This window comes from Salmo trutta, chromosome 5 (assembly GCF_901001165.1).
Source record: "Salmo trutta chromosome 5, fSalTru1.1, whole genome shotgun sequence".
In the NCBI taxonomy this organism is placed as follows: Eukaryota; Metazoa; Chordata; class Actinopteri; order Salmoniformes; family Salmonidae; genus Salmo; species Salmo trutta.
The window spans coordinates 29,652,063-29,667,094 of record NC_042961.1 but is presented as its reverse complement, the minus strand read 5'-3'; the positions used below and the strand labels follow the sequence as shown (position 1 = coordinate 29,667,094).

At 45.4% G+C, this 15,032-nt stretch overlaps 1 protein-coding gene across 1 annotated transcript; it reads right to left on the bottom strand.

Moving 5' to 3' along the window:
• Positions 1 to 240: 240 nt before the first annotated feature.
• Positions 241 to 13,420, bottom strand: LOC115194029 (growth/differentiation factor 10-like). Its single transcript, XM_029753293.1, has 3 exons — positions 13,000 to 13,420; positions 2,108 to 3,219; positions 241 to 1,272 (listed from the first exon to the last, which is right to left on the bottom strand). Exons 1-3 carry the CDS (start codon positions 13,262 to 13,264, stop codon positions 1,081 to 1,083), a joined length of 1,569 nt encoding a protein of 522 aa, XP_029609153.1. The 5' UTR covers positions 13,265 to 13,420; the 3' UTR covers positions 241 to 1,080.
• Positions 13,421 to 15,032: the final 1,612 nt, after the last annotated feature.

Below are 15,032 nucleotides of genomic sequence, written 5' to 3'. Positions count from 1 at the left end.
GAAACATCTGCCTTTGGCTGATCAGTTTTGAGGCTTTTACTAAGAGTTGTGAAAATCTACCACATGCTTCTGAAAATTGCACCAAAGCGATGAAAAAAAATGTTATAATATGGTAACCCAGACAAATTAATTTCAAAATACTCTCACATACAATATAGGAAAATATTTCTGGCTTTCTTCTTCCACTTATACATAGCAGGCTTGAAAATATTATTAAGGAGGGAATAAAAAGACAAATTAATTCCAGAAGCTATCTTTATGATTCACTTGAGGGTAGTTTTAGTAGTAGAAAGAAACTTTATAATAACATTTTTACAACATAACACAAACGTCCCTCAAACAAATACTTATGATACGTACAGTATGCTTAACCTTATAGTGCCACAAGAATGCATCTGTTTTAAGGCGTTCTGTGTTTTTAATACATGTACTTTGTAAGCTGCCTATATAGAACACTGAGGTCTTTTACCGTAATTCTAGCTTGAGCGACCAATGAATCTAGGTGAAAAAAAAAACATGAACACAAAACATGAGCTCCATCCCTTTGTGCATTGTTCAGATAGGGGTAAGTATAGGGATGTACAGTACAGTATGTTCAGTATTAGTGAATGAGGATCCAGGTTCCTGCTCAGTAGGCATGGAACATAAAATATTGTCAGAAAAAGAGCGAAGTGGGGTGGAACTATCTGAACTTGTCCAATAAGAAACCCTTGTTTTCATTTTCTGTTGTTTGGAGGGAGAGAGCTCTCTCAGTACCTGTAGTCCTTGAAGTGGTGATGCTGCTTTGTCGAGCGTATGGTAGATGGGGAGAATATTGTGGTGGTGTGTGTCTACTGCTACTGGACGACATGACTGGTGCTGCAACAACAGATAATGTGCTTCTTCAACGCTTCTTTACGTTCAACTATCTCAGTGTCAAACGCCTGAGGGATACAAGGGACGAAGAGATGGACAGACACTTCAACTCATCTGTCCTTTTATGAATATATCTCTGTCTTTATTACTTCCCTTTTTTGTCCTTTTAAATTCCTGCCATTCCATCCTGTTTTGGCCAACATTGTTCCCCTCTGTCCTCTGGGTCTATCTGCAGGCACAGCTCTCCACAGACATGCTGGGGTAGACCTTGAGCACCAGGTTACCTCCCTGGTCCTGGTAGAGAACCACCAGAGGGCTCATCTTCTCTGGGACACAGCAGGGCTCTGGGACCCCTGGAACTATCCCAACCGCACGGACTATACTCTGGATGGTTGCATGGTTAGAGGGATGCAGCACCTGGGAGAGAGAGAAGCAATGGAGAGAGAATGGGAAGGGCCGGTGAGGTAGAGAAAGAGAGAGAGAGAGAGGTTACAGCATTGTAACTTCAAATCAAATCAAATTTTATTTGTCACATGCGCTGAATACAAAAGCTTTAGACCTTACGGTGAAATGCTTACTTACAAGCCCTTAACCAACAATGCAGTTTTAAGAAAAATAAGTCTTAAGAAAGTATTTACTAAAATAAACAGAAGTAAAAAATAAATTAGAACATTTTAAAATAACAAATATTTAAAGAGCAGCAATAAAATGATAGTATCGAGGCTATATACTGTACAGTCAATGTGCAGGGGCACAGGTTAGTTGAGGCAATTGAGTTATTATGAACATGTAGGTAGAGGCAATGCCTGTAATAAAACTGGCAATGCCTGTAATAATTCAACAGGAAAAATTACATTAAGTTTAATCTGTTTTTTTTTTAAAGAAGGAAGACTAGCCTTGATAAAAGCTATCTATGATTTAGAAGCACAATGGTTATTAATTTAATAAAGTGCAAGTAGAAAAACATAACATACATGTAAGTGTGTCTGCACTGGCCAGTAATGTATCTACTGATTTATACTATTTCATAAATGTTGTAGACATATCATCAGACTGGGAGCAATGGAGAAGTTCTAAATTGAGAACCATTAAAACATTCTCCCCTGTCATGTGAGGGTATCCTCTCTGCCTTACATAAGCTCTGCTCTGTGCTCTAACATTGGCCATGTGTATTGAGACTAGTCTTTAGCTCAGAAGGCTACCAAAGACTGGATTTCACATGGGTTCAAATCCAGCTAGTCTTAGTCTTTACCTTGGGCATGGGGAATCCACAGGTTCCAGCGCAGTAGTAGGCATCGAAGGCTTTAGGCGCCAGGACCCACTCACTCCAGCCGATGTCGGCAAAGTCCACCCTGAGTGTCCTCCTAGAGCAGCTCCTAATCTGGGGCTCCGATCCCCACTGTCTCTTCTTCGCCTTACGCATTGTCCACTCATCAAAACTCAGCATTGGAGACTTACTTCCTCCTGCCTTCCCTCTATCGTTTCTTCCATCACTCCTTCCCTCACTGTTGTCTTGCAACCTACTTCCTCCATCGCTGCTCTTCTTTGGGGTCCTCTCGTCCAAGCTCAGAACTGGCGATTGACTCCCTCTATCCCTCTCTCCATGTTTCACTTCTTCCTCTCCGTCCTGGCCGTTCCTCGTCCTCTCCTTCCTCCCAGGCTTGGGATTGATAGGTTTCAGGGTGTGGTAGGCGGTTTCAAACAGGTCCTCTTTCCTGGATCCGCTAGGCCTGTACTCCACCTCTGGTAGCTCGTTGTTCTGGATGGAGTCTGGGCGGGATGGTACCCCCCTTCTCACACGACCCTTTGACCCCTGTTTAGGGGGAAGAAGAGAAGGGTGAGAAGTCTTTTCCTTCACCTCAGCCTCAGGGCCATACCTCTGTAAAGTCTGTGCCACACTGTTGGGCTCATCTAGCGCATGGTCGTCTGCATACATCAACAAATAAGGTAGACTGGCCCCCGACAGCGTGTCCTCTGGCTGTCTGTGGTACTGCAGCCCAAAGTCCAGTTCCACCGACACAAAAGGGCTGCCTTTTTCCCTGGCCTCCTTTATTGCCACAGTCATGTCCTGCATCTGCCACAACCCTCTCTGGTTAGGATGAAATGTCACGTTGCCTAGCAATGACACCTGCGACCCTGGATTGAACCCTGACCCAGAGGGGTTGGAGTGAATGAAGAGGTGGATGGAGGGAGCAGGGTGGAAGTGTAGAGAGCGACAAGCCGGGATTTTTAAGCGTTTGCTGAACCAGGCCCTTGGCCGTGGGCACCGGTCGAACAAGAAATGAAACGTGGCAGAGAGGATGAGCTCTGAGTCCTGGAGAGACGTCAGGTTCAGATGGTAAAACGTCCTCTGGTCAGACGAGTCTACAGGGGGAGAAATGTGTTACTTCAGAGAGTCTTTCACAGTGACCCAGGCCTTAACACCTAAAGAGCAGGCAGAGGCACAGTGATTCCCGAGGTGGGAAGTGGAACCAGACTCTGGAGCGGGAACCCATTGTTCTCTGGCTGTTATAGGAGAGGAGAGGAGAGGGGAAGAGTTAGGGAGATGGGGAAGGAAAGGGAGATGGTGAGGGGGATGGGGAGAGAGAAGAGGAGAGTAGAGGAGAGGGGGAGTGAGTGAGGGAGGGAGAAGGGTGCAGAGGAGTGGGGGGAGGGAGGCATGAGTAACATATTCATGATGTACACTAGGCAAACAGCAGACGTATTGTCCATTGTTTATGCGTCTGCGGATGTATGGAGTGACTTAAGAGATATACATTACTCTGTATCCAGCCTCAGGCATATGGAAATGCTTATTTCAGTTTTCCCCCAAAGCTTCCCCTAAGACACTAATACAGTCAACACTGTCTGCCCCGCACCAAGACACTAACCTAATGTTTTTACATATCTCTTGTTGTTGTCAAAACTCCCTTACATCTCTCCTTAGATTACATGGCTTCTGCAGTAAAAAAAAAAACATGTGTTATGATATGCTATCTGATAACCACTTAAGAAGAGCTCCTCCTTAAATTGACATTTCTATATTATATGTGAACAGTTTTGTTATTTTAGTGCATTGCTGTGTTCTGCTCATATAGAGGAATGTTCTTTTGTGCAAATGGTTTGGAGAGATTTTGAGAGACTGATCGACTTGGTTCTTGCATGACTGCCTTTGATACTGTGAACCATCAGATCCTCCTCTCCACCCTCTCCGAGTTGGGCATCTCCGGCGCGGCCCACGCTTGGATTGCGTCCTACCTGACAGGTAGCGTGGCGAGAATCTGTCTCCGCACCACGTGCTCTCACCACTGGTGTCCCCCAGGGCTCTGTTCTAGGCCCTCTCCTATTCTCGCTATACACCAAGTCACTTGGCTCTGTCATATCCTCACATGGTCTCTCCTATCATTGCTATGCAGACGACACACAATTAATCTTCTCTTTTCCCCCTTCTGATAACCGGGTGGCGAATCGCATCTCTGCATGTCTGGCAGACATATTAGTGTGGATGACGGATCACCACCTCAAGCTGAACCTCGGCAAGACAGAGCTGCTCTTCCTCCCGGGGAAGGACTGCCCGTTCCATGATCTCGCCATCACGGTTGACAACTCCATTGTGTCCTCCTCCCAGAGTGCTAAGAACCTTGGCGTGACCCTGGACAACACCCTGTCGTTCTCCACTAACATCAAGGCGGAGACCCGATCCTGTAGGTTCATACTCTACAACATTCGCAGAGTACGACCCTGCCTCACACAGGAAGCGGCGCAGGTCCTAATCCAGGCACTTGTCATCTCCCGTCTGGATTACTGCAACTCGCTGTTGGCTGGGCTCCCTGCCTGTGCCATTAAACCCCTACAACTCATCCAGAACGCCGCAGCCCGTCTGGTGTTCAACCTTCCCAAGTTCTCTCACGTCACCCCGCTCCTCCGCTCTCTCCACTGGCTTCCAGTTGAAGCTCACAAGACCATGGTGCTTGCCTACGGAGCTGTGAGGGGAACGTCACCTCCGTACTTTCAGGCTCTGATCAGGCCCTACACCCAAACAAGGGCACTGCGTTCATCCACCTCTGGCCTGCTCGCCTCCCTACCTCTGAGGAAGCACAGTTCCCGCTCAGCCCAGTCAAAACTGTTCGCTGCTCTGGCACCCCAATGGTGGAACAAGCTCCCTCACGACGCCAGGACAGCGGAGTCAATCACCACCTTCCGGAGACACCTGAAACCCCACCTCTTTAAGGAATACCTAGGATAGGATAAAGTAATCCTTCTAACCCCCCCCCTTAAAAGATTTAGATGCACTATTGTAAAGTGGTTGTTCCACTGGATATCATAAGGTGAATGCACCAATTTGTAAGTCGCTCTGGATAAGAGCGTCTGCTAAATGACTTAAATGTAATATAAATGTAACTGCTGAATCATCAGGCAACCCAAGGAAGGAATGGGATAGGAGGACTATAAACCCCCCAAAAAGGACAACAACAAGAATTAGGACATAAATAAACAAACACAAAACCAGCAGATGGAGAAAGTGGAAGGATTTCTAATGGATTTCTGGAGGATAGTTCAGGCTTGATAGGGAAACAAGCATTCAGATGAAAAAAAAACAAGCAAAAGAGCACTTGGAAAGGAGGTTGAAGCGGTGAAACATTCTGAACATTGAGAAAGTATCTTAATTTATGTGTAATGTGTTGTTTCATTGTTCATAAAAGTGCAAAGTGAATTTATCTATAGGTGCATTATTTAAATAATTGTGTTCATCAAGGGGAACACGCACATAATTCTAGAGAAGTGTGCATTGTTTAAAGAGGTCAACACGGAGATGAAGATAGATGCATTCTCTAAGCATTATTTCAGAGACCTTGCCATCACGTATCCTGAGAAAAAAATCTAAAAGAAATTGCTAAGGGAATCTCCAGAGACTCTGAGGGCGGACTTCATCCTAAAAGCGAACAAGGGAGTAAAAGGAGACCTTCTCACGATCCTAATACTTGGCACACAGCTCTCCACAAGACCAACAATGATCTTAAAATGTCAGAAAACAGAACAATGAGGCAACTGTATATTGATTCCACCCCCAAATGTAACATTGATATACACTGCTCAAAAAAATAAAGGGAACACTTAAACAACACAATGTAACTCCAAGTCAATCACACTTCTGTGAAATCAAACTGTCCACTTAGGAAGCAACACTGATTGACAATAAATTTCACATGCTGTTGTGCAAATGGAATAGACAACAGGTGGAAATTATAGGCAATTAGCAAGACACCCCCAATAAATGAGTGGTTCTGCAGGTGGGGACAACAGACCACTTCTCAGTTCCTATGCTTCCTGGCTGATGTTTTGGTCACTTTTGAATGCTGGCGGTGCTTTCACTCTAGTGGTAGCATGAGACGGAGTCTACAACCCACACAAGTGGCTCAGGTAGTGCAGCTCATCCAGGATGGCACATCAATGCGAGCTGTGGCAAGAAGGTTTGCTGTGTCTGTCAGCGTAGTGTCCAGAGCATGGAGGCGCTACCAGGAGACAGGCCAGTACATCAGGAGACGTGGAGGAGGCCGTAGGAGGGCAACAACCCAGCAGCAGGACCGCTACCTCCGCCTTTGTGCAAGGAGGAGCAGGAGAAGCACTGCCAGAGCCCTACAAAATGACCTCCAGCAGGCCACAAATGTGCATGTGTCTGCTCAAACAGTCAGAAACAGACTCCATGAGGGTGGTATGAGGGCCCGACGTCCACAGGTGGGGGTTGTGCTTACAGCCCAACACCGTGCAGGACGTTTGGCATTTGCCAGAGAACACCAAGATTGGCAAATTTGCCACTGGCGCCCTGTGCTCTTCACAGATGAAAGCAGGTTCACACTGAGCACGTGACAGACGTGACAGAGTCTGGAGACGCCGTGGAGAACGTTCTGCTGCCTGCAACATCCTCCAGCATGACCGGTTTGGCGGTGGGTCAGTCATGGTGTGGGGTGGCATTTCTTTGGGGGGCCGCACAGCCCTCCATGTGCTCGCCAGAGGTAGCCTGACTGCCATTAGGTACCGAGATGAGATCCTCAGACCCCTTGTGAGACCATATGCTGGTGCGGTTGGCCCTGGGTTCCTCCTAATGCAAGACAATGCTAGACCTCATGTGGCTGGAGTGTGTCAGCAGTTCCTGCAAGAGGAAGGCATTGATGCTATGGACTGGCCCGCCCGTTCCCCAGACCTGAATCCAATTGAGCACATCTGGGACATCATGTCTCGCTCCATCCACCAACGCCACGTTGCACCACAGACTGTCCAGGAGTTGGCGGATGCTTTAGTCCAGGTCTGGGAGGAGATCCCTCAGGAGACCATCTGCCATCTCATCAGGAGCATGCCCAGGCGTTGTAGGGAGGTCATACAGGCACGTGGAGGCCACACACACTACTGAGCCTCATTTTGACTTGTTTTAAGGACATTACATCAAAGTTGGATCAGCCTGTAGTGTGGTTTTCCACTTTAATTTTGAGTGTGACTCCAAATCCAGACCTCCATTGGTTGATAAATTGGATTTCCATAGATTATTTTTGTGTGATTTTGTTGTCAGCACATTCAACTATGTAAAGAAAAAAGTATTTAATAAGATTATTTCTTTCATTCAGATCTAGGATGTGTTGTTTAAGTGTTCCCTTTATTTTTTTGAGCAGTATATATATAATAACAGCACTGTGATAGTTCAAGTTTCGGAGGCCAGTCTGGATCAATTTGTCCACTAGTTCGACTAAATAAAACCTTTTGTTGCTGAACTTAAAACCTCTCCACTGTCACTACCTACAACATCCTCCACTCCCTCTGTGCTCCAGTATGTAGTCCCCAGTGTCCCTCTCCCTCCCTCGCCTGCAGGAGACAGCCCTGAGCATGCCTCTCTCACACACGACACCTGCAGTACCACAGCATCTTATAAAGGAGGATATCAGCCTGGTGCATCAGCATAGGGATGGGATCCGGGAGCTGCAGTGTGCAATGAAAATGTTGAGGAAGACAGTTAGGCTGTCAGGATGTTTAGGCTCTCAGGATGGAAGTGTGCAGCCTTAGAGAGGAACTATCCGGTACAGTCAACTGGCTGATGCCACATGCACAACCTGCAGAAAGAGCTATATGAACTAAGGCAGGCATTTCTCAGCCACCACCATCCACTCTACAAAGAGTCCCACAAAAACCCAGGACCAGGCCAACAGCTGAATCAGAACCCACCAACGAACCCAACCAACCGACCAACCCAACCAATGCACCAACCCAGCTGACCACCTCCATCCCCATCTCACGGCTCCAAAGGAGAGATTTATGACTGTCTTTATGACAATGTACACCTGTACAGAGGTAGTCCCCACCTTCGCCAGGCCATTAAAGGATGTTGCTCTGGGTGGCCAGTCCACCTCACCCCACAGGAGCAGCAGACCAGCCACCAACTCCCTGAGACAAATCAGACGCTCCTTTAGACCTGCACCCGGTGGTGCCTAACAGAGACCGGAGAACAGCCAGCAACACTGCCCCCCTACACCACCCTCCACCACTTCTCTCCCGGGAACTGCATGCAGATACACTGAGCTATGCCCAAGCCATACACAGTCAAAGAGGCCACATGTAGAGTTTGGAGCATTGCTGGCCACACTGCCCTCCACACCACCCTCTTCCATTCTCCCTACAACCTCCCTCCCATGCTACCAGACCAGGCCCGCCTCAGCACTGCTCTACCTGACCAGGTCCGACTCAGCACAGCTCAACCAGACCAGGTCCGTCGCAGCACAGCTCAACGACCCGGCCCACCTCAACTCAGCCCAGCTCAACCCAGCACCGACCACTACCCTAGGGTCTGGCAAAACACTGTTGAGGGTAGTGCACCACATGATGCAGTCCACACCAAGTATCATTCACATCATCAGCCCTCATATGCTGAGAGTTTGGAGCTTTGCCAGCCACACTGTCCTCCACACCACCTTCCTCAATTACCCCCACAACCTCCCTCTCAGACTAGTTTTGGTTACCCTCCCTACTCCCATGCCCAGGACAGGCCTGGGACACTCCTGCCCCACATGGCAGCCCCAACCCTGCAACAGGAGGCACACCAAGGCCTCCTGTGCACACCCAGAACTGAGCACCAGCAGCCACTCCGATCCCCTGCTGCAGCTCCACTCCTTTGGCGGGATCTTCATCCAGGTAGACTGAGCTCTGCCAACACTGCTCTCCCAGTTCCCGCCCCAGCCACTGCATCCAGCGAATTAAGGGAGGTTTGTCAAATACTCAGACTACTCTGCTCTCACGTGGTTGGCCCGGGACCTTGGCAAAGTCTCAGCTCATTCAACGAATAGCTGCAGGAGACCCTATGCCTGTTAGCTCTTATGGGAATGAGCTGAATACCCCCTCTGACTTTAAATCTCGTAAGGGGCTTGGGCTAATGCACCTAAATGTGCGAAGTATTATTTAAAAAATAGACATTTGGGTACAGGACTCGTGTCCTGACATTCTGGTTCTCTCTGAAACATGTTTAAATGGTTCTGTATCTGATAAAGACATTGAAGTACATTATTCTAATGTATTTAGATGTGACAGATTCTAGAAAGGGAGAGGAGTGGCCATATACACTACAGGTCAAAAGTTTTAGAACAGCTACTCATTCAAGGGTTTTTCTATTTTCTACATTGTAGAATAATAGTGAAGACATCACAACTATGAAATAACACATATGGAATCATGTAGTAACCAAAAAAGTGTTAAACAAATCTAAATATATTTTATATTTGAGATTCTTCAAAAAGCCACCATTTGCCTTGATGACAGCTTTGCAGCCTCTTGGCATTCTCTCAACCAGCTTCATGAGGTAGTCACCTGGAATGCATTTCAATTAACAGGTGTGCCTTCTTAAAAGTTGATTTGTGGAATTTCTATCCTTATTGCATTTGAGACAATCAGTTGTGTTGTGACAAGGTAGGGGGGTAATCAGAAGATAGCCCTATTTGGTAAAAGACTAAGTCCATATTATGGCAAGAACAGCTCAAATAAGCAAAGCGAAACGACAGTCCATCATTACTTTAAGACATTAAGGTCAGTCAATACGGAAAATTTGCAGTCGCAAAAACCATCAAGCGCTATGATGAAACTGGCTCTCATGAGGACCGCCACAGGAAAGGAAGACCCAGAGTTACCTCTGCTGCAGAAGATAAGTTCCTTAGAAAATGCAGCCTCAGAAAATGCAGCCCAAATAAATGCTTCACAGAGTTCAAGTAACAGATACATCTCAACATCAACTATTCAGAGGAGACTGTGTGAATCAAGCCTTCATGGTCGAATTGCTGCAAAGAAACCACTACTAATAAGAAGAGACTTGCTTGGGCCAAGAAACACGAGCAATGGACATCAGACTGGTGGAAATTTGTCCTTTGGTCTGGAGTCCAAATTGGAGATTTTTGGCTCCAACCGCCGTGTCTTTGTGAGACGCGGTGCGGGTGAACGGATGATCTACGCATGTGTTTTCCCACCGTAAAGTATGGAGCCTCCTCCATACTTTACGGTGGGAAATACAAATGCTTAGATAATCCAAGGTTTTATGGTGTGGGGCTGCTTTGCTGCTGACACTGTCTGTGATTTATTTAGAATTCAAGGCACACTTAACCAGCATGTCTACCACAGCATTCGCAGCGATACGCCATCCCATCTGGTTTGTGCTTAGTGGGACAATTATTTGTATTTCAACAGGACAATGACCCAACACACCTCCAGGCTGTGTAAGGGCTATTTTACTAAGAAGGAGAGTGCATCAGATGACCTGGCCTCCACAATCCCCCGACCTCAACCAAATTGAGATGGTTTGGGATGAGTCGGACCGCAGAGTGAAGGAAAAGCAGCCAACAAGTTCTCATCATATGCGGGAACTCCTTCAAGACTTTTGGAAAAGCATTCCAGGTGAAGCTGGTTCAGAGAATGCCAAGAGTGTGCAAAGCTGTCATCAAGGCAAAGGGTTGCTATTTGAAGAATCTCAAATATAAAATATAAACACAGTTTTGGTTACTACATGATTCCATATGTGTTATTTCATAGTTTTAATGTCTTCACTATTATTCTATATTCCTCAATTGGCCTAGACCAGGCTGCATGTAGCTGGTTTAAAAATGACTTGACAGATAGAACTCAATGTGTATCTACTGATGGTGTTAAATCAGGTTTCCTGGATATTGCGAAAGGCGTCGCACAAGGGTTGATTCTGGGTCCTGTACTTTTTACTGTTTACATTAAAATGTTGTCTGTAAAAAAATTGTACGTGCACTTGTATGCTGATGATACTGTTGTGTATGCTATTACCCCCACGGTTGACCAGTTTTGTCTTCATTTTACTATAGAAAAACTTTATTGACCTGAAATTAGTATTGAATGTAGGTAAAACTAAGTATATGTTGTTCTCTAGAGAACATAAAAATGACTGATTTAAGCATACGTCCATAATGATCTTGTCCCTGCTTACAAATATCTGGCATCTGGATAGATGAAAAGCTGTTTTTTAAAAAGCATATTGATGAGTTAGTTATGAAGCTGAGAATAAAAATGGGTTTCTTCTATAGATGCAGTTTATCATAGCACACTGCGCTTTATTAAGTGTGACAATTGTTGTACTCATGTCACGTCCTGACCAGTAAAGGGGTCATTTTGTTATTGTAGTTGGTCAGGGCGTGGCAAGGGTGTGTTTGTTTTGTGTGTTTCAGGTTTTTTGGGGTTATGTTAATATATTTCTATGTTCGTTCTAGTTCTTATATTTCTATGTTTAGTTAATTGGGCTGACCTTCAATTGGAGGCAGCTGTTCCTCATTGCCTCTAATTGAAGGTCCTATTTAGTAGGGGTGTTTTTCCATGGGTTTTGTGGGTAGTTGTTCTTTGTATAGTCTATAGTACCTTACAGGACTGTTTTTCGGCGGTGTTTTGTTCAAGCGTTTGTTTCTTTTCTTCAATAAAAGAAGACGTTTCACATCCCCGCTGCAGTTTGGTCTGATCACTACGACGCTTGTGACAACTCATCACTGCATTCTCTACCAGAAATGTGGTTGGCCCTCCTTGATGTCACATAGGTTGATACATTGCTATGTTTTCATTTATAAACCCCTTTTACAAAAAGTCTCACTGTACCTAACATCTTTACTAAACTTTAGACATACGAGTTACCACACCAGGTCTCAGGGATTTAGGTAAATCAGCTTTTTGTTTTCTTGCACCGAATGTGTGGAACAATCTTCAAAATGTTCTTAAATTTGATGTTTTGGTGCCTCTAGGGCAATTCAGAAGGCTGATTGAGGACCTTATTAGTGATGAATGTGCTTGATTTTTATGACCATGTAATTTCTGCATGCATTTTGTATTTACATTGATGTGTGTATTTTCTGTCATTTATTTAATTCAGGGATCCTCTGTAAAAGAGACCTTGGTCTCAGGATGACTCCCTGATAAAATAAAGGTTAAATAAATTAAACAAAAGTCAATGTGGCAACACTGCGTGCTAAGCCTTCATACTCCAGCCCAGGATACAGTGGCCTCTTTAGGAAAATAGATATGGTGCATTATTGGTGTCCCCCTGTCTCCTAGTTACCGCATTGTTGTCGCGGCCAGCGCGGCAGCTGGGCTCCACTTGGGGGCGAATTCTACACACATTGTTGCGCGTCTGCGGCTGGAGCCGTGGCAGGACCACACTACAGCTGAAGCGACACATACAGATCTGCCCAAGTGCGTCATAAAAAGCACTGTGGCATTCTCAGACGGTTCCAAAACAATCCTACCTATTTGGGGTGTCTGACCACATGCGTCTGCTGTTTTCAGCCCGCGGTTGGCTATTTCAATTAATTAGGTTGCCTACTAGAAGGGGGGGGGGGGGGGGGGGGGGGGCAGTACATAATTGATATTATTGAAAAACATAAGGACCTTTCGGTTGTTATATAATATAACCATAAATTCATCATAACTTGGTGAGTGAAGGCACCGCCTATGCACGTTGCGTTTCTCTCCATGCCTATCTCATCAGCGCCTTTCCCTCTGAAGAACAGACATAGTCCGCAACGTATGTGCATCTCAAGAAATTAAGAAGCATATCAGAGTTGAGGATATTACTAATTTATCGACATTAATTTCCCTGTCCAGCATCATAGACAGCTATACCACAGCTACACTCACCTTGGCTGGCTCTGAAACTTCTGACAGTGTTTCCCTCTCTGAGTCGTTTCAGATCTCTGTCGTATTTCTCATACAGCCTGTACATGTGCTGTGAGACCACATCCTGATTAGCTTTGTCTCGGTCAAATGGAGAATCGGTTGCATCGCTGCCCTGTCCCTGCAAGCCCCATGGGGTTCGGCTCGAGGTCCGACCCTCCAAAGCTCCAAGACAACAACCTAGCATTAGAAAAAGCATGTGCGCGGTAAACTCGAACCAGATTGCCATTTCAGAACCAAACACAAAATCCTTTACGCAAGGGAGAAAACGCGCATCCGAGGAATTACTTGTAATAAAGTGTCTGTAATAAAGGCGTCCGCTTTTACTCCTCTTTTATGCGCGGCAGACCGTGCGGTTGCTGGAGGTTAGTTTGCTCTCCTCAGAGCTACTTTAACACTTGTTTCCCCTTTACAGTCAGAGGTGAGAGGGGTAACACTGGAGTAGTGAAAGGTGCTGACGTCCACTTCTGCAGCCAATGAGAGAACTCACACACTACAGTACCAGTTTGTTATTCCCGTCTCTCACTCTCTCTCTTACACACACACACACGCACACGCACACGCACGCACACACACACACACACACACACACACACACACACACACACACACACACACACACACACACACACACACAACACACAGTTCCATCTTAAAGCAAATATTTCAAACTCACAAAAATGTAACAATCCAAATATGTTATTAATAAAACTGGACGATGACGACGATTGATATGCTGTTGGTGTTTTATTGATATTTGTTAAATGTGTCATAACAAATATTGTTGAGTTATGTTGTCAACATTTCTGTTTCAAATAGCATCACAATAATTGCTTTTGATTGCAACTCAGTCACAAATGATTAGTGAACTACACCTACAATAACAGTCTGGGTATTAACCAACCATGGCTTAATATGAATGGTGTCTTTTTGTTTGTGTGTGTGTGTGTGTGTGTTTGTGTGTGTCTGAGAGAAAGAGAGGCACAATGAGTGTGTTATTGAGAAGTGGAGTGTTACAGAGAGGCTGTGAGAAGAGAGGAGGGAACTCGCATTTTATAAATGGGATTCAGAACATGACTCTACCAATGGTCTTGCCACCTCGGGTGTTATTGTGTGTGTATGTGTGTGTATGTGTGTGTGTGTCTGTCTCTGTGTGTGTCTGTCTGCAGCTCCATGCCAACAATGCTAGTTCTGTGAGACCGGCGGTCTCCAGCAGAGAGGCTGTAACTAGCCCGGCCTCTCAGGTCACCCTCTGTCACCACACACACCCAAACTCACACCCACACACACATTTTTTTACTATCCTTGTGTGGACCAAACAATTGATTCCCATTCAAAGTCCCATTTTCCCTAACTTCTAATTCTAAACCTAACCCTTAATCTTAACCAGTAACCCCAAAACCCTAAACCTAACCTTAATTCCTAACCCATAACCCTAATTGTAACCCTAACACACAACATACATTCCCCCCACTCCAGGACTTCAGACCTATATCAGCATACTGCAGAACCCCCAACCTGAGGGACCTCATAGTCTAGCCCAAATTCTCACACAGCCTCGCCTCGCCCCCCCCCCCCCACACACACACATTTGCCTAGTGGCATACAGTTCAGCAGAAACTTTGTTATGATTTACACACATGCAATTCTACATCATTTAGGCCTACATAATCAGAATATTTAGGAGACATAATCAGAATATTTTTTAATACTACACAAACGACCAAAATGTGTGGCTACTCTGACACTGTCAACCAGATAAATAAAAATGACTTGGGCCCGGTTTCATAAAAGCATCATAGGCTAAGATCATTGATTACAGTTTTTTACGATTGCTTACACACTAAAATGTAACTTTTCCCACAATTAGCAAAACCTTACACTCAAGGAGCAAAACACAAGGCTAGATTTGCACAACTGTAACCACATTGTCAGCTTCACACTATTTGCAAAACATTACACACAGTGATTTGCAAAACACTAAACACACTTGTATA